The 21054-nt window shown below is 34.0% G+C and overlaps 1 protein-coding gene across 8 annotated transcripts in view; it reads right to left on the bottom strand.

The window, feature by feature from the left end:
* LRRIQ1 (leucine rich repeats and IQ motif containing 1) overlaps window positions 1-21054 on the bottom strand; it is a 111907-nt gene that overhangs the window by 68818 nt on the left and 22035 nt on the right. For all 8 annotated transcript variants that reach the window (XM_027905478.1, XM_027905479.1, XM_027905483.1 and 5 more), the window contains exons 13-18: window positions 20166-20239; window positions 19771-19864; window positions 15740-15916; window positions 8242-8718; window positions 5964-6105; window positions 3378-3497 (exon numbers count right to left, since the gene is read on the bottom strand). In XM_027905478.1, the coding sequence (XP_027761279.1) occupies window positions 3378-3497; window positions 5964-6105; window positions 8242-8718; window positions 15740-15916; window positions 19771-19864; window positions 20166-20239 (1084 nt within the window). The remainder of the gene's footprint in view (window positions 1-3377; window positions 3498-5963; window positions 6106-8241; window positions 8719-15739; window positions 15917-19770; window positions 19865-20165; window positions 20240-21054) is intronic.

Raw genomic sequence — 21054 nt, 5'->3', positions numbered from 1 at the left:
AGATAAAGCTAATTCCTCTAGCCCAATCACACGCAATCCATTTTTCATGAGATATGGTGTCAAACTTCTACTAAAAATATACCATTTCTCAATAGGCATAAATGAAGTAAAGTGAAGACCTTTGGCAAAGACTAGGGTTTTCCCCACGCTGTTTCACAGTCTCACCTTCCACTGAGCACTAGTACACTGTTTATAATGAAGATATTAAACAGTTATTTAAGGAAGACTTTTGCCAAATGATTTATTGCACTGTGATATTTGCAAACAGTTTAAATGGGTGATTGCAGACTAGTCATTTTGCAGAACGTTAGGCAATACTGAATAAAATCATTATGACTGAAATCTACGTAACAGAATAAGAAAAACCCAAACAATGACCAAAACACAAAATGGTGAACTATTCAAAAAACTTTTGGACAAGATTTAATACATTTATATCAGTTTGCAATAAGGGAAGGTTTTTCTGCCTTCTCTGTCATTTCATTCACCCTATACAACAGTGAAATCTGCAGTGCAAAATGGTGTCCAAATGTATTTCTCTTCCTTCACACCCCAGCACATTGGATCTCTTAGCCCAGCAATATGTACTCCTCCCTACAGAGCTGTTTGAGACACACCAGATAGCCACTGATATCATGTGTCATTATTTGGCTCTGCTTCAGCACTATGCTGTAAAAGACTGAGGCCAGAAAGGAAGGAATAGGAAGTACTGACTATTCCAAGTTTCTGTGACTTGCTTCTGTAGAAGTAGAAAGTCCATGTGATCTGGTACTACCCAACTGCAAAGAACAAAACAGCTAAACATAGATGAAATAGGCAACTCAGTACTGACTAGCTAATCTGGGCAATCAGAGCAAAGTGTATGCCTGTTACAGTTAAGCCACACATTTCTCACAATCAAAATCTTCAGCACAGACAAGATATACACTTGAAAAAAAAGAAAATAAAAAGAAAAATTTACCAATATTACAGGGTGTAATACTAGTTACAGTCATCAATCTTAAACATTGAAATGTTCACTCACTGAACAAAGGATACTCTTCACAGATGCATACATTGTAAATTTATCACACACAGTGGTCTGTAGAAAACAGATGATATTTTTCAACACAAGAAGCTAAGGGCTTGAGTAACTTATTTGACCTCAGTCCCTAGTTCAGCCTTTGGGCATGCTGTGCAAATTAAAATGTCAGTTCATGGTTCACCTGTCATCATCTGATCCTAAACACTTCCTGAGAATTTCTCCCTAAACTCAGGTTTTATTTCTTAGCCAATAAACTCAACAACAATTTGGGAAAAAAAAAAAAAAGAAATGAAAAAACATGTGGCAACACCAGAGGGTGATACAGTACAAATCTTTCTGAAATCAGCTGGGCTTTCTTTTTCTGTCTTCTCCACCCCTTCCTTTTTTCCCTGGCCTCATGAGCACCCACTCAAACGTGATTATCTTGCTGACAGACAGACGGAACAGAATTGTCTATGTAGTTTTCAGTTTAGCAATTAAAAAACTCCAACAAAACAAAAAACTATTACAAGATTATTTGGGGCAAACAGAGTGAAACAAGAATGGCTCAACTGAAATACAGTGTGTAAGACTCTGGCCTACTGGTTGAATAATTCAAACCAGGATATTTTCCTTCTTTAATATATGAACAGATACTTCCTTCCTGTGTGAAGTAATAAAACCTTCAATGTTCTGCTTTTTATTATTTTAGAAAGAAGCCAGGGATCAGAGAACATCAACTAATGAAACTGTTTTGTATATATATTTCAAATTAAAATGAAAAAAATCCTAAAATTTAAGCCAGGTCTCTATGTTTACACACACACACACATTTCCTGTCTACCAAATGATTCTTGGGAGTCCTGCCTCAACCATTTCCCATATTCTTAAATAAGGCAATAATTCCGAAAATGTATCTTAAAATAGTTGCTGAAAGGGGAAAAAAAAAAAAATTACCCCAAGTCATCAAGTCATTGGTAACAATTTCATACAAAGTTCAGCTATTTTGTACGGAGAGGGGTTCGCAAAAGAAGGCTGATACTCAGATGATCAAAGACTGATCAACTTTAAACTGCACTGCATTAACAACATCTTTGGTTTCATAACTCAATATGGTCAATACAAACATGATTATAAACAGGACCTAGTCCTGCCAGTACAGCAGTAGTAGGGCTATTGCATCAATCTTCTTTGCAAAATTACAGTGGAATATTGACAAATGGCTCTTGCAAAGACATAGCAGCTGAATAAGCACATTCAGAGACAAGGGTTCACGAAAAAAATCTCAGTCATATCCTTCTAGGTCTCAAATGGCCACACTGCTGTCAGTTTTCTTTGCTTTACCTGAAAGCACTAAAAAAAAAAAAAGGCAGCCAACGAATGTGAACAATTAGACAAAGAAGTGCTCCAGACAAATATATAGGTAAGTCATCAACAGCTGCCTTACTATTTACTGTGCATACTGGGTCTAGAACTTCCCATGTAGACTGCCTTTTGAGGTTATAAAAGATAAAGTTCCTTTAAAGTTTCTTTTCCTTGTTTACTGAATGACAATATTGATCCTGTAGACATTTTTATTTTTTACTAAAGTATAGCTAAATGCAGTTTTGAAAGTGACAGTACTCAAATTCCTTCGGAGCCTGCTTTTATTTCTTAGAATGGAAACTTCTTATCGAATTTCAGTCCTTTTGAAACTGAAAAAAACATTATTAACTCTATGTAACTTGCAAAAATTATTAGTGATAATGTCTGGATTTTGTGTACTATAGAGTTTCTAAGGGTGGTGTTTGTTTTTTTTTTTTCTGATTTAACTGTACTTATATTCATAATTTACTTTCGTAATTACCCCTGTGATCTTTTTAGCACAGGACATACAAGATAAAAGAGATAAGCCTGTTTCATCTCTGGTTTTGGGGATGTGTGCCTTTTACTGGAATACTACAGCACTGAATCTCAGCTATATTATCTATATTTTTAGTTATATTTTTGTTCCATTCTATCATGAAGATGAACAAAATACACACTAAAATATTGTTGACATTAAAACCTGCTACTAAAATACTAAAAACATAAAAATTTTTTAACAAAATGAGTTGTTTCCTTATTCTCATTTGATTGCACTTCAACTGTAGAAATATATGGGGTTCTATGACATGAATAGCACAGTAACTATCAGAGCATCTCAAAGAACAGGAATCAATTAATCCATGACAAATACATTTAAATCAGCTATATATGTGTAAATGCTTCTTTACTTCTGGACATCCAACATTTAATTCTAGCTTTGGTAGTCCTTTCAATTTCTTTTATTCCCAACACCTACATGATTGCTTAAGAGGAATAATGAACATTTTATCCTAATGACAGTGCTTACTTCAGATAAGGTGAAGGCATCCACATTTATTTCTTCATATTCATCCTCCACTTCATCACATTTAACAGCTGCAAGAGCACTGGCCAGTTTCTTTCGCAAAAGAAAACCCTTCCAAAATGCCTAAACAAAAAATGTAAAGCATGTTATGCAAAGCCATAGATCAAACCCAAATCCAGATTCTCTATGTTATCCCATTAGGAAGATAAAACATCTTGGGCCTTTGTTTAATAGCTCAATGATCTGTTTTTTGAACTTTATGTGACATTTAAAACTACAAGACAAATTAAATGCCAGCATATGTCTAAAGCTTAGAGTACTCAAGAGGCTCTCCTCAAGTAAGCAGAAAGGAATCCTGCAACTCCCTCAACTACAAACCTAGGTCAACTAATTAATTATTTGACAATTCCTTCAGGGACTATTATAAACTGAAAGAAAACGCTACATAAGAAAAACCTGAGTGTCAACTTTCAAATTACTGAGAATAAAAATACAGTTGTACTAAATGTCTTACAGTTTACAAGTAGCAATTCTTGGAGACATCTCATGCAATTGACCTAGGTCAGTTACTCTTTCTTAACTGTCTAAGATCTTTATTTAAAAAAAAATATTACCAGTAAGCATAATCATCTCAAAGAAAAAGGAATACATTAGGAATTAAAGTGATAGAAAACGAGGAAGGTTGTTAGGAACACATGCCAAGCACAGAATCAGATCTAGGAAAACACTTCAGAGATCACAATTACATGGATGGAGTTAAAAAAACTAAATCCAAGACAGCAATTTTCTCCAAAATTGGTGTTTGACATCGCTAGAATTCAAAATGCCCTACACATTTAAAACACCCTGTAAAATTTTTCACTGTTATGAAAGAAGTGGTCTTGTCCACCTTTAATGGCTTTGCAATGAAGGCACTAAAATAGGAAGAGTAAATCTCATATTCTGGTTTAACATTTAGCTTATTACTTTTTAGAAAATGACTGCCTAACCACATAAATTAATGAAAATTTTACCATTTTACACACATAATTCCTGTTTATTATAAAAATATTAAATGTATTAGAACTGCTTTCTTATAATTTCATTGTTGTTATTTTCCCACAGATCTTCATAAGCATCCTGATAAAATACCCTAATATTACTGAGTGATCAAATGACAAATATATTTAACACACACAATTATTTTTTACAAATGCAAAGGAGAAAAGCAATCCTAATGATATAAGCAGAAGGATAAACTGTAGATCTACAAAACGATAAACACAGATCTATGAAAGTATCAGGTCAGTGCTCAGTCATGATGAGAGAAAAATTGCATGTTTGTAGTTTCCAAGAAACAAGAGGAAAACTGTCTTACTGTACGAATTCATTATATATCTGCCTATGGAATTCAGTTCTAGTTGTTTCTTTAAAAAAAAGACAGAAAGAATTACAGAGTAATTCAAAAAGAGACTAAACAGACTAAAATATTATTTCGCAAAAGTGTATATAAGGATGGATATAAGAGAGATCTAAAAATCTGTAACATGCTAAGAAGATGAATTATGACTTTATTTTCATACTCACTTTGGAAATCATCATTTTTGAAACATGAAAAAACATATTAATCACTATATAAACGTGTGAAACTCATCAATTTAATATGTAGTAGAGGTCAAATATATAAGTTCAAAAAAGGATTAAATATTGAGATCAATTGTTAATATGTGAGCTACACGATATACTCCAGTAACAAATTTTTGCTCCTAAATCACTGTCACTTCTGACATTTTTATATAAGACTTATAATGTAGAATGTCTCTAAGTTAACTAGAAATGAAAAAAAAAAAAAAAAAAAAAAAAAAAAAAAAAAAAAAAAAAAAAAAAAAAAAAAAAAAAAAAAAAAAAAAAAAAAAAAAAAAAAAAAAAAAAAAAAAAAAAAAAAAAAAAAAAAAAAAAAAAAAAAAAAAAAGAAAAAACCAACACAGGGTAAATTTCTTTCAAAACGTAAAAAAAAAAAGTCTGGTAAGCAAATTAGACAGAATCAAGGCACGGACTTCAACTCTTGCAAATAGTAATTCATGCTATGTAACTGTTATCAGCTCAGTATCTACCACAGGAGATGGCCTAGGCCATGGTCTGTTCCAAAGGGCAATATGGATGAAGCAATCCTGGGTTTCAGAGATGGGGAGAGAAGGAAAGAGATGGATAGGTAGGATAGAAGAGACAGGAAGAGTAGTTAGTCATGCAGATATCAGACAAGATGTACTACTCACGCAGCATCTGTCACTTTAATAGCATAGACATACCTCAGTAAGAACACGGGTACAATATCTCTTAGGCATAATATTAGAGGTAAATCAAGCAAAAATAAGTCAGGGAAATATTTGGCGGAAATAGGGAAAATATTTTCATGTTTCTGTAAAACTTTTTGTAAAGAAGTCTCTCTTTTAGAAACATCAAGATTATGTTGAATAAACCAAAAAGGTTTAATTATGAAATTATTTATAAGTTCATAAGCAAAAATAGAATATAACAAGTACACAAAATGAGTAAGATTTTTTTCTTATTTAATTTGTAAAATAAGTAAAGAGAATACCATAAACCAACCTGGATTACTGTGGCAGCTTCATGCTTCTGTCTCAATGCTTCTATATACTGCTGATTCTCTGTTTTGTTGCAGTTATTTTTATTTCGAGCATGGTACTGCCGCCAAAAAGCCTGGATCACTGATGCTGCCATATGCAGTCTCACAGAAAAATAAATGCCTTTATGAATGACACAGCCAGCACAACCAGATTATCATATCTGCCAAACTACAACCATAAAACATAGCACTGTGCTTTGAGACAAATGAAAAGTTCTGCCATTAAACAAGAAATTACAATCCAGATGTGACATATATGTTCAGAAGAACAGTCACATCCTATAACTTCTGAAATCCAATTATCTAAAGACTAATCTCTGCTGGGCTCTGTTCCACTTATAATCACTGTAGAGGAAGAATCCTCAAAGGAAGGATTAGGAGCAGAACTGGTTTAATAATGACCAAATAAATTCTTGGAAGAGCCAACTTACTCCTACCACCTGTATAAAAAAAATTAACAAAACAACAACAAAAACCCCCAAAGAAGTAAATGCCAAGCACTAAATAGAAAAATGCATGAGACAGATATTTCCAATGGAACAGACAGGAAAAATGGAGAAAGTACAATTTCATCTTTTTCCTGGTTTTCCCCTTTAATCTAAGAACTACTGACCACTAGTAATCCGTGTAAATTTTCTAGTTTTCTCATTCTTTAACAAGAACTAATTACAGACTACTTAAATTTGTTCAGTGATTGAGATTTCTAAATATATGTTCAATCAATTTATATTGATGGAGAAAAAGTTTAATGTCAGCTCTGCATTATGACTTTACTATCTTTCCTATCTTAGAAGCCTTTTCTCCACAAAATACTCATTTCAATTGGACATTGGGTTTAAGAAAAGACATCTAAATTTTCCCCAATCTTTATATAATTTCTTTCCTTGTAGAGTGCATCTATTTAAATAGAGGAGTACTATTCAGAAAAGAAAAAAAAAAGCAGCACACTTCAGAGGTCAACACATATTTTTTTTCCCTTAAATGTGTTTATTAAGTTTATCAACCTCAAAAAATGAATTCTTTATAAGCTTTGCATCTGTAGGAAGCATTAACTGAATTAGAAAAACAAACAAAAAAAGTGGTTTGCATTCTGTTTTGAAGAGACATTTCCAAAAAGACACTTACAGAATGCATTTAAAGCATTAACTAAAATCTAAATTAACTATTTCAAAAATAATCTTTTTAAGCATTCATCTTCCGCAGTAGACTACTGTACTCTTGCTTTCAACTTGCTGAGAGGTAATGATGAATTGCATGGTCTTCCTGAATAATAAATTTTATGACAAATTATTAGTGTCTTAAGCATCCACTAAGCACTATTGCCTATTTACCATAAGTCTAAACAGAACAAAGAAGCACACTCACCATTACTGCTTTTCATGGTGTTCTCAAGGCATCTATTTTTGAAACTGAATTCTTATGAAATTGTAACTGAAGCCTTGACCCTTTAGGGCAAAAAAAATCAGCTTCTGTTTCCCCTGACTCTACATCCAAACCCATACAAATCAGCAGTAAACACATTCCATAGAGGTAATAAACCAGTGTGTCTCGTGTGGGAGAAAATTTAGGGGCACAGAACAAATTGAACTGGCCTCTCACCCCTGTCTCTACTTTTAAGAAGCAGGTTGAGGCATGTTGGAGGAGTACCAAAAGGAGGGTAGGCTGCTAGCTCTTCAGTCATCACAACAGCAGGAGACAGGCCTGAGGTCAAGGGAGTAGGATGGTTGATTTAAGGAACTTTTACCTCTTGCTTTCTAAATGGTACTGACTGTAAAGTCTACAGAGATGAATCTTGAATGGCTAATGAACAGTATAGCAAAAAACCTTTATGCTAGTTTGTAGTCAAACTGCCCCAGAGTTTCTGGAGAACATCAGCATTTGCCTTCCTAACACTGCAGGTGTGTTTAAACTGGTGTTACAACATTATTGCAAAAAAAAAGAAGGAAAATAAGGTAGACCAAGAGAAAGTTTTCTAATTCTCTTATTATACAGTATTTTTAAATTATTTGAAGTGCTTACATATCTATATTCTAATATATCAACTGAAAGAATACCACAAAGGATTCTTGTTAATATGGAAGCCTAGTGTGCAACACCTCAATATAACTCTTTATTGTCTAATAAGCTAAAAAATATTATCTTACAAGTTCTGTGCCTCTGTTTTAAATAAGAAATCCTCACTCCTATTGCCTGTTGTCTATCTGAATTATCTATTTGAAAGCAATTTGACATCTGTCTTACCTTTCCGTATGATTCTCAAAATGCTGAAGATTTCTTCCCATAGTACTTGCTCCTATCACTGATTGTTGTGATGTGCGTTGGGCTGACATGTTATTGTTGCCTTTGCTCTCCCCACTGTAATTAATACAAGATTCAGTACTCTTCTGCTTCACTATCTGATCTTCTTTATTTTCCTTTTGGTGCACAGGTATGGAGGAGTTAATGAATGTGGCCTGAGTATCGCCAGTAGTAATCCATCTTTTGGAAGGATCCAAGAAGACCTGTTTATTTTCCGTCGCACCCATGATAAAGAGGTTATTTTCCTGTAGGCAGCCAGTGGATGTTTGCTCTAAATGATTTTGAAGTGCTTCTGGTCCATCTCTGTCAGTAACATATAGTTCACCATACTCATGTGCGTATCGATGTTTAACACTAATTTTCATCAACTGATTAAAATACCAGCATTGTCCCTGTACAGAATCAATAGAAGAGGTAATTCTGAAAAAAAGATAAAAGCGTTTTTACATGTGTTTCTGACTGTAAGAATGCTTTAAATATATATATATATATATTCCCTCTATTATTTTCTAAAATACCTTGTATTTTCAAACATCCTTACATGTTTCCATATTCCTAAGGAAATAGCAATTATTCTGATTGAGAACTCATTTTCAATACTCATAATTCTTAATAGCATTTGTCATCTTTGGGACGTATTTAAAATATATTCATATAGATTTCTTATTTTACTTTGCCTTTTTCAAGAAAAAAGTTGCACTAGGCCATGCATTTCACTATTAATTTTCTGTGTGGTTAGAGGCATATGAAGCCAAAAATTTTAGAGGATTTGAGGCAATTTTGCTATAAATCCTATAACTGCCTTATTAATCCCTTATTATCTGGGAACTATGAAAGCTAATATAAAAATAACAGTAATTTTAAAATTTAGATAAGAACGAAACCAACCAAACCCAGACTCGTATTCAAACCAACCAACCACAATACCTAGAAAGAATTTAGGAAAACAGAAACTTTTAACTATAGATGTATTTATCAATATAAGGGAAAGTGCTAGACTGAAGCAAGACTAATCTATGAAGTCTGGCTCTCATTACTTCTTTGTGTTACACTCTGTAAATAATGAGTAAGAGTAAATATGAACTATATTGTTACAGATTCAGATGACAGTCTGTCTTTTGGACAGTGTCCATCGTATTATGTAGCAGGTACTTCTGGAATCATGAAAACATTTTTCTTCAACAGCATAGATAGATACAAAGATCTGTAATGTGGTGTTAATTTACAAGGAGCACAAAGTTAATTCTAGGACAGCAATCCAAGAGAAAAAGTAGAAATACAATCAATTTTCTTGTGCGTCTGAAAAAATCAGATCCTAAAATAATAGTCAGAATAACAGAATTTTCCTTCTTGTTCATCATTCTTGAAAGATGAAGCTTTTATAAGGTTTTACTGTGAAAAGACTTTTCACCATTATATCCTCTAATGAAGTTTAACTAAAAGCATTTTAGATTTTTAAGAACATAGTGAATCAGATCTTACACGATCCTACTCTTAGTGAAACTTCAGTGCTAAAGGACAAAGTCTGAATGACTAAATTGGAAGCCAAATCCATATAGCTTAAGCACACAACTCATTGTGCAATAGTTATACATTTCATTGTCCACTACACAGCATTACTCCTATTCCTGTTAGTTCTGTAAATATGACAATTCCTAAAATATTTAAACCAACGCTTATATTTGTTTAAGGATCTAACATACTATATACTAAGAATAGCAATTTCTTCAACAGAAAATACTTAAAGCATTAGTTAAATATTTTAGTTAAATACTTTTAATTAGTTGAAGTATTTAAAAAGATAAGTTTGGTACAAGATTGTTACCAAATTTGTACAAAAACCACTACGGTGAGAAAGAAAAAAAAAGAAAATTTTTTTTTAAAAAAAGTCCATGTCCACCTTTTTCCCCCCCTTTTCTTTGCTTTCTTTTGTTGTTTATTTGAAAATAAAACTGTTGCAGAAAACACCAGAATGTTTAATATATTGGGCAAAATAAACTTTTGCATGAAAAGCATAACCTGAGTATCCATGTTCATTCTCAAAAAAAACCCAAAAACACAACAGAAAAAAAGAAAACCAAACCACCATAACAGTGAATCGAGTAGGATACTGTGCATCCTCTCCTATGACACGTTTCAAGCACCTGTTTCACCCTTCCAGTGGCTACGAATATGTTAAGCAGAAATGGGAAGGGAAGCTGATGGAAATTGAAAATTCAGGCAGGGAGTAATTTTGTGGTCACCAGGGAACACGTGTTATTTTTTTTCACAGAGGCTGCTTTTTCGGCAGTTTTCCCAAGCAGTGGCTGAAAAGTACAGTCTTGTCGCTGTGGGTGTGCACCCTCTCCCAGCTGATACATCCCTGGCAATTTGCAACTCTACATTGATTTTGTAGGATTTTAAGGCTGCCCTATGTATCAGTGGCTTTCCTTTTAGGCAGTCAGATCACCTTAAGTTTCAAGAAACTACAAAGGAAGCTGAAGTGACATTTCAGAGAATTATAAGTAATGAAGCGGCTTGGTAGCTGTGTTTGGGGTTTCCCTGCAAAGGTGAAGCTCCAAAGCACATATAATGAATATTATCATGTAGCCTGAGTACTAGGCAGCAGTCAGCTGCTACGTCCTTTAGGAAAACAGGGATTTCACGTATCCTCTCAATGCACTGCAACTTTCTCAGTGTCTCAATGGGCCTGTATTCTTGATATCTGAGACCTGCTCCTAAAGATTGCTTATTCAAACCAGAGAAAGGAAGCTGCTGTAATGGAAAATATGCAGGACTGGTTTACTTATTTAATAGGAAAAAAACCCCATACACAAGGAAAGAGAGAAGACAAAGTAAGAAATATGACAGCATTAAGACTTTTGATACCACAATATTTCTTTTTCAGTTAATGTTAATGTTTGCCTTTCAGACCTTTTTCCATACTATCGGTCAAGAGGTCTGATCACTCTAAATCTTCTGGAATTGCTTCTTGGTTATGATACAACCAAGTTTTTAAGCATAAATTGGCACCTAGACAAAACAAGAAATGGGATTATCTCATGGAAGTACCAGTATCCATAGTGTCTGGCTGTTTAGTATGTAAGGAAATGTAGATGAACATGGTGGTCTTGCTACAGCAAAATTTCTATGGCTTCCAGCTTTGACTAGCGCATTCCCTCATGTTAAATGGCTGACTGGCTTCCCACAGCTTTATTTTGATTCTAACAAGTGAAAGTAATTTATACCATATGCAAATTTTAGCATAACCACAAAGGATGAACTTCTTTTGCTGTGGGAGAAAAGAGGAATAAACCAGAACAGGAAAGGCTAGCTCTTTTGTAGCAATGTACACATATGCTATAATAGTGGTCCTGATACTACCTAAAGACCAAGATATTATTTTCACAAACAAATGTTAACAGCAGAAAGCCACCTGTAGCTTTTTTACCAAACAGATACCTCCCTGTTTGTCCTAGCACTTTCCAGGGACTTTGAGGAAAGATAAAGCCATTAGAATGAGATTTTTAATCTATTTGGAAATTGAAATGAGGCATTTCTTAACAACTGTTACAATTTCAGTCCCCACACCAAACCACCAAGAGTATCCATCACTGTCTTGGTTAATTTAGTCCAAACTCTGCTCAGTTTCACATGCAGTGTTTGGGAAGGGAGTAGAGGTGGAGAGGAGTAAATCCCCAGTGGCAGCACCTAGGAAGCAAAAGGATCCATGCACAGGCTAACTTAAAAGACATGGAAAAGGACAAAGTTATTCATCCTTAAAGGCCTTTCAGGGGAGTTTAAATCAGCCAAAATGTTGCTACTTAGGAAGTTTAAGGTGGTGGCAGAAGCTTGCATATAGATTTGGCACATTTTGTATATAATTTCTTACTGCAATCACATCTGCAATGACTGCCAGGTTATTCAAAGAGCACAATTTTCTCAGAAAGAAACCGTAAGTCTTGAAAAGTCAGCAGAACAAATCTCTTGGAGGCAAAAGAGACAATGGAGAAACAAGCCAGTTCTAATCAGGAACGGCAGTTTCTCTTGGCCCTATCAGGTAAATCATAAACAATATTCAACCTCTTTGTGTACTAGTTTGTGTGCTAGTTAAAACTTTGTCTGATATCATGTTTTGCCCTTTGTGGCTCTACTGTGATTTTCATAATTATGCTACATGAAATAGTCAAATAGTACAATTTATGTGAGCTTGTGTTATAGTGTGGTAAAATCTAATTTGTCTTCAGTGAAGCTTCTATAAGCATCATTACTGATGTTCAACTGCAGCCTACTAAAGTCCCTTAAAAACACATGAAAGAGGTCACTGTTTACATACTCTCTCCTTGCACTACCATTTATGAAATTCTTGTCATTTTCACTGTATTATACATATAGGATTTATAAAGTTCAAGACCTATTAGCCAGGCATCTGCATATCTCATGACTGAAAGCAAATTGCTGCAACCACAGTGTTATATTTTTTTATATGATTACTCATTACAAGTCATATAAAGGAAGTGTGACAAAAACTATTTATTAGAATAGAGAAATTAAATTTTAAAGTAAGTTTTATTTTTAAGAATGGCAACAACAGAGAAGTTTCAGAAACAGCACAGAGAATTTAACTGGGCAGCAGTTGTGTATGAAACATGAATTAGGGAAGCAAGCACTGATTACTTTTGGCAGCTTACATACTTGAGGTCGCACCTACAGAGGCTTATAACTTAGCAAGATGTGAAACAGACAGAAGTTTGCTCTATTGTTGGCCTGTTCTTTAGCAATGTCACATTAATTCAGTCAAAGTATTGCAATATGTACATATAATAGCTATGCTGTTAAGGCTTATATACAAACAAGTTGTTTAGAGTTCCTTTTATGAATTGCAGTTTTCAATGGTTTTCAAGTCATCCATAAATTTTACTTTAGTCAAAATAAAAGGGCTTTAACACATGAGAAATTAATTTTAAGACTCAATTTGATACAAGATGTTTCAACCATGTCAAGGTTACCGATTCAAAAGATTGTGAATGAATTCTCAAAATTTCAAAAACCCCACAAACCTCCCTCCTCCATGCACCCTTGCCTTCCCCTTCTCCACCCAAACCATATATTGCGGAAAGAAGAGATGTTTACATAATATCCTCTTTCCACTACTGTTCTTCTCAAACATCTGCAGGCTCTTTAAACAAAACTTACACAGAATCACAGAAAAACTCTCAATTGAAGGAACTCAGGAGGTCTCTAGTCCAACCTTCTGCTTCAAGGTTAGGTTAGCTCTCAGATCAGGCCAGGCTCCCCAGGGCTTTATCCAGTCAGTTCTTGAAAATCTCCAAGAACAAGACTACACAACCTCTCTCGGCAACCTGTTGCAATTCAACACTGTCCCTAGAGTGAAAAGATTTTTCCTTATGTCCAACTGTACTGACTCTGGCTGGGATAAATTAATTCTCGTTACAGGTATCCGTATGGTGCTGTGTTTTAGATTTGTGACTGGAACTAAACTGATAAAAGACTAATGTTTTGCTGAACAGTGCCTGGACAAAGTCAAGGCCTTCTCTCTTCCATTCAGCAAGTAGCCTGGGAGTGGGTAGAACGCCTCCTTTCTTTACCTCCTTCCTAGGTGAAGAACTTTGCACTTGTCCTTGTTGAATTTACAAGGCTCCTATTGACCTGTCTCCCCAGCTTGCCTTGTCTCCCCAGTATGTCCCTCTGACTGGTAGCTCTCCCCTCAGGCATGTAAACAATTGCCTCCAAATTTTTTGTGATCTGCGAGTATGGTAAGTGTGCACTCCACCTCCTGCTCCCAGTCTTTGATAAAAGATATTAGATGTACAAGTCAGCACTCAGAAAGTAGCATAAGCCTAGTAATCAACTATTCATAGTTAATGGTTGGTCTGAGTCCAACTACCCAACAAGTTTCTTATGTATCTTTCTTACTTATGTCCATTCATGCAGGCCATGGATTAAAAAAATATTAAATTTTATGAATATCATATTTCTCTCCTACTTTTTTACATCTTACAGAAATGTATGTGAAAGTTAGGTCCTCAGACTCTGCTACAGTTCTCTCACAAGTCATATCCTAATTATAGATCAGCACTTTTTTCTGCAAGAGATAATGATGAAACTGGTCCTAAATATCAGATACAGAAAAATTTTCTCAACCATAAAGGAGGAGGAGTGCTTTTTTTTTTTTTTTTCCCCTTCTTTTCTCCTTTTAAGAAAAATAAAGGAAGGAACACCATTTCAAGATGGTAAATAGATTAGGAAGTATCAGCTTCCACGTGCAAACCAGAAGCCAAAAATTACACAAGTGGAGAAGACATATCTTGGAAGTTTAATGGAGAAATAAATGAGTTTTTTAGGAGCCATCTACACATTACATCTGTTATACAAAACTGCACTATGTAATTTCTCCCAAATGAATTTCAATCCAATTCTTAATCCAAACCTTGTTTCAAATCAGTCTGGTTCTGAGCTATGAAGATTTTATTGCAGCTTAGTAAAAGCCAATAATGCACCAAAGTAATAAACTGTTAGGTAGTAACAAGGTACCATGGATATACAGGCTTACATGCAAATACAAAACAACCATGTTCTGAAAAAAATGTGGGTACTTTTTCTGAACCAACAGAATATTCAAAGTTCAGACTAAAACACTGTCAAACATCACATGCTTCACCTGATCTAGGATAATGTTCAGTGTCTGGCAGAATGAATAAAACTAGTTTTCCAAACATTAAAAGAAAAGTTGGATAGTAAAAGGACCATAGGGATATTGTGAACCTGATAGGAAATGAAGAACGACTATGAAAGAAAAAAATAGGCAATATTACCAAGTGCAGAAACATGAGAAGTTTGACCTATTTAGATATTACAAAACAATTAAAAGATAGCATGTATAAGTGATAAATTACCACTTGCATGGTCTAAGCTGAAGTCACTGGACAACTAACAATGGTAATAAAGGTGATTAGTATGGCAAAATCAAGAAAAAAGAGGTCAAATTTTCTGCAATTATTTAGAATGTGAGTAATATACACATGGAAAACAAACGCAGAAAGAAAAATAGAGCATATTGCAGTAATAGCCAAACTACATTTGATTAAATTAAAGCTGGAAATCATGTTAATATAATTATACAACTTTCAGGATTTAAGTTAGTAATCCTGCACAGCTCTGTGTTGTGTTGTGTGTACAAATTCATTCAGCTACTACTAAATGCAAGTTTTGAACAACCTGTTTCCTCAAATTTAAAGAAACAAAACTCATGGCCCACATATCTTAACATCTGTCTAAAACAGACTTTGGACTGCAGTAAATGATTCTCATCTCTTCCTTTTCATGACACATTTCCAGGTAAAAAAAAACCCTAATTAAAATTCATAAGACATCAACAACTTCACTAGCAGTACATGAAAACATATCTCTGAATGCAATTTATATTCACATTAATACATACTCCAATTCAGCAGCCTTTTTTTTCAGTTGAATATTTTCTTCAATTTGAAGTTGACAAAGTTCCAGAAAAGTTCTTAATTCTGATTCTTTGATTCTTTCAGTTGTTGGTAAAGTATGATAGTTCAAGATTTCACCATCAAGGGACTGTAAACTAGGAAGAACCTTAAAAAAGAAAGATCTTAGAAAAAAAAATCATAATTAGTTATACAAAAAATCCTTATGCTAAAACAGCCATTTTATTGATATGATCAGATAACAAGACAGAATGTGAAGTTAGTTCTCCAAGTATTTACATGTTTTTCCTTATTTCATATGTTAACATACTAACTAAAATTTTATACTTAATAAACAACAGAACTCAGAATAAAACACAGAACATAGCAAGACCTCTTAATACTTTGTTGGTATAAAGGGTACTGCTGAAATACTGACACCAGGAAAGTCAATGGCAACATTCTCAATTCACTAGAACAAGAATTTTACCTACACAAACCATAACAGGAAAATTTGACACATTTGTGCATAGGTACCTGTAATTGGTTTGATTAGTGGGCAACACAGCAAACTAAGTCACAGGATTAAGACACCGTACTGATTTTGTTGACACACTGAAATGTTTAAAATTTAAAACTACACAAAATATTAAAGCTTGTCAATTCTAATCCCTTTACCATTTGCATATAGCACAACTAGTGACATGATATTCAGTATGACTGACAGGAAAAAAAATCCACTTTTGAAATATTGAATTTGAATCAGTGAAAGGAATGAGAGTAGAGATGACACTTCCTTGCTATAAAAAGGACAGCTGGGGCCACTGATGTAAGAAAAAATATGTAGGAGAAACTTACCCACCAAAAAAAAAAAAAAAAAAAGTATTGTCAATGCAATCTTGTTTGGGTTGTTGTGAAATGTAATCTAGTACTGCAACCTTGTTTCTCATATTTCTTGTACAAGACCAAATTTGTTCAAAGTTTGAAGACTGCAATATTATTTAAATCAATACATCATCACTTAATATTTTCATTAAGTCAATCTTAAGTAACGCTTAAGAACTCTTGAAAGAATACTTATTGCAGGTTGCAAATCCTCCTACTATTAAAAAACTTTTTTCAAAATTTTAAAACTCCCTGAGTATTCCCTGTGAAGGTAAAGGACTACTACTCAGCTCAGACAACATACACTAAGTTTAAAATCAGAGAAAGTTTCTATGGCTGAGTTATAATATTCCAAATAACTCAATAGAATAGAATAGTTTTTTTGCAAATAGAAAACTGTCCTTCACTACTGCCCATTAATGAAAGCTAAGACTGACTGAAGTATATTTGGAATAAAATGATGGGTTTAGATCAATAGTTCCTGAATATATAAATTACCAAAATTGATTTTGAATAGTGATACACCAAAAAAAGTGCCATATCAAAGTTGATCAGTGCTGGAAATATCGTGTCTTAGAGCTATGGGATCTCATCACTAGTTTTTCCAGCTGGGTTTTTCCTGGTGAAGGGCTGAGTAAACATTTCATTTAGTGAAAACTTCCTGGTGAATATTCTGTCAGTTAAGAGGTTCTATTAATCATTACAGCATTGAAACATATTCCCCTAGGAGTGCTCAGACTGATCCCAGGGTTTAATTTTTAAAAAGAAATTTCTTACTACTTCACTTTTGTTGGTGTTATCACTGGCTGGACATGAAAGTACAAAACTGATTGGGAAATTTTACAACTAATTCCTTTGTTGGTATCAAGGGGTTATGTAAAGTTCACTAGAACATATTGCCTGAAGTTACAGTCAATGCTGTATTCAGCAAATCCATATTTTATAGTATTCCATACTTTAAATCCTTTAGACAAATGAATCTCTTGTCTAATCATAAAAGCTCTACTGGGTTAAGCAATCTAAAGTGTCAGTTCTTAAAGTTAAATTGAAATTCAGAAAGCTTTTCCCTCCAGGTTACAAGTGAAATAAGAGTTAGTTCTTTAAAACAGTGGGAATTAAAACAATGCAAATGGGAATTTAAAATATTGTCACAGTCACGGAATTTTATTAATGAAGTTACTTGCAGGAACCATGGGAGTGCAAATAACTCTCTTCATTAAAAAACAAACAAACCAATCAAGAATATACTTATACAGGTATCTTTTAAACTACTCAAACATTCCCAACTAAAAGTTTCAAAAAGTTTTTTTTTCTACTGGAATACTAATCATAAATTTGTACAAAAATCTTCAAATGGAAGACGTAACAGTGGTTTCACATTCCTTTTTTTCTCTTAGTACAATGCACACTCCAAAACACAAACACATATGACAAACTTTGTTGTCATTACATTAGGCAATCTAATAGAGCAAATGTGAACAGAATTTATCTAAACAGATTTTTGTGCAACATTGCAGTGTAAATGCTTACCTTTAACTGACCTGAAATTATACAAGTAACAAGTTTAATGATTCTTCAAAATTACTAGGAAAAATCATATTTTTCTAATAAGAAAATCTGTCATGTTTTAATTACCTCCAAAATGAAAGCCCAACTGTTGTGTCTAATTTCATTTCCTCAGACATTTTATTTTGTTAACGCTTTTGTAGGTAAATACTTGATTTCCTTAGCTGAAAGAATTGGTAATGATTTAAATTCTTACTGATTAAATGCATCTTCTTACATTTAATGGGATTATAGTAAGAGTGTCACTAATAGACATTCTACCATTTCAATACACACAACAACACACAACATCACCTAAAAATCTAAAATTTCATTTCCAACTTGTATTCTGCTCTTGAAGGCCTGTAGACAATAAAGTATTAATTCGAAGGAAGATGAAAGAACAAGGTAAATTAAAAAAACACTTCTGTGCTTTTGCTGAGCAATTTTCTCAGAGCAATTTTCTCAGACAGCTTGAAGTCCTCATGGCACTGGTGCATGAATGGGGTTTCAGATCACAGAATTCTTAAGAAATGAGGAGACATCAACAGGTGAATAGTGCTACATCCAGTTGGCAGTCAGTCACTAGTGGGCTTTCCCAAGGCTCAGTAGTGGGGGCAGTCCTGTTTAATATCTTTATGATGATCCAGAGAAGGAGGTTGAAAGCATCTCAGTAAGATCAACAAGGAGTGTTGATCTGCTGGAGGGTAGGAAAGCTCTGCAAAGGGATCTGGACAGGCTGGATCAATGGTCTGAGGTCAATAGTATGAGGTTCAATAAGGCTAAGTGTCAGGTTCTGCACTTGGGTCACAACAATCCCATGAAGAGCTACAGGCTGGGAGCAGAGTGCCTGGAAAGCTGCTCAGTGGAAAAAGACCTGAGGTTGATGGTTGACAGCTGGCTAAACTTGAGCCAGCAGTGTGCCCAGGTGGCCAAGGGTATCCTGGCTTGTATCAGAAACAGTGTGGCCAGCAGGACTAAGGCAATGATCCTCTCCCTGTACTTGGCACTGGTGAGCCCACACCTTGAGTACTGTGTCCAGTATACATAAAAATATACTAAAATCTATCCATGTACCATTTTTTTCCTATGTTTAACCATCCTATTGGTTAACAATCCTACCATAACTTCTCATTTCAGGGATTCTGGTAACTGCATATCATTTCATATGTCAAGTTTCTTTTCTACCCCTTTTCTATCTGTTTTTTCTATATAGACATTAAAGTTTATAGGACCAGCTCTTTGATTTTTCAGTATTATACGTCACTGAAGGGCAAAGGACAGCATTACTCTTACATCTCTTTAATTCATAATTATTAGAGCTACTGATTTTTGATGTAAAGATAAAGAATTCTAAGAACCAGAAAAAAGGCTAAGCCTCAACTACTAAGGAAAAATCAACCATTCATTCTTTTTCTTGTTCTAATAAACACTACCACTTCTCTAGCCAGTATTACAGGAATTACTTCTCTAGCTGATGTAAAACCTGTTACAGTAGCAAGACTGTTCACAATGTGTGGTAGTATTTCTACTATTTAACTAATATTCGTACACCAATTTTTCTCCTGATTTTGATTTTTTTGATTTATCAAATAATTAGTTTTCTTACCTCCAGTTCCTTTCTTGAAGAAAAGGATTTCCACTGAATGACAACTCCTTCAGTTTATGACAGCCACTTAACCATGTAAGGACATCTTCAAGATCTATGTTATAGTAGGAAAGAAAACTAGATATAAATTTGAATGCAGAACTATATTATTTCTTATAAAATCTTACATGAAAGTAAAATGTACCAATATCATGAAGTCCTACAAGCAATACTGCTACCTATCCAGTATCGTTATAATTAATATCTATAACACTCCTGTTTGGAAAATATTTATATATTTTTTTGTATAAATGTCTCTTATAAATACATGGGAACAGTCTCATTCAAATCAGTTTATAATTTAATTATTCAGTTCTTGTTTAGATGGTGCTTTATGGTGTTTTTATACAACTCACCTGACAAGCAATTATTTTTGATATCCAGCTTTTCCAAAGACACAAATGTATTTAAAGGCACAAGCTCAGTTAATCTAAGAACAAAATAGAAGAGTTTTTTTTTAATTAAATAAAACAGTAGTTCATAAACAGGAAGGCACCAGAATCTCTTACAGTTATGACAATTTACCTACTTACATAAGAAAATGCTCATTTAGCTATCCAAGGTGCTAGAACTAATTACTGAAATTTTAACTTGACAGTGTTTCTTAGTCTACTCAGTAGCTCATTATTTAATATTTTCTCAATAATGTTTTATCTGGTCAATATTTCATTCTCTTTCTTGCATTTAATGCTGAAGATCTGAAGTCTTGTAAAATTTACACAACTAAGTTGGTTTTTCTTTAGGTTCCACAACTAAAATGGAATTAACAGAAGGTTCTATTTACAGCGAAATAAAATCTCCGTGTCTTCTTTCCTCTTCCTTCATTTCTCATTGCTCAAACTTCTTATCAGTTTGTTTCTCTTCTCGACTCAGTACATTACTTCCTAGATCCTAAAACTAACAAAATTATTGTCACAGCTGTATTTTTAACAGGTCAAGGCTGCACTATCCTGTAATACAATTTTAGTGCTTCCTCTGTCTTACTGCTTCTGTAAGATGGTGTCAAATAGGTGCTAATTATACAGAGTTATGGAATTGCTCTTGTGTTATTAGAGCTTTTCTTGTCCAATAGAGCAGCAAAGCAGTACTAAGGACAAAATTCTTATTGGTAGCATTCAAGAGTAAATGTAAAGAAACTGAGACGACATCTATACAAATTATTTGGGACTGTAAGATGTGTATGATCACTGCTACTAAAGAATTTACCTACAAACTTGCACTGGTGCTGGAATGTCGAATGGTTCA

The sequence above is a fragment of the Empidonax traillii genome, unplaced genomic scaffold (genome assembly GCF_003031625.1).
Source record: "Empidonax traillii isolate 1590-97213 ecotype Southwest subspecies unplaced genomic scaffold, ASM303162v1 scaffold1159:size167780, whole genome shotgun sequence".
Lineage (NCBI taxonomy): Eukaryota > Metazoa > Chordata > Aves > Passeriformes > Tyrannidae > Empidonax > Empidonax traillii.
This window is presented reverse-complemented; position numbering and strand designations above follow the sequence as displayed.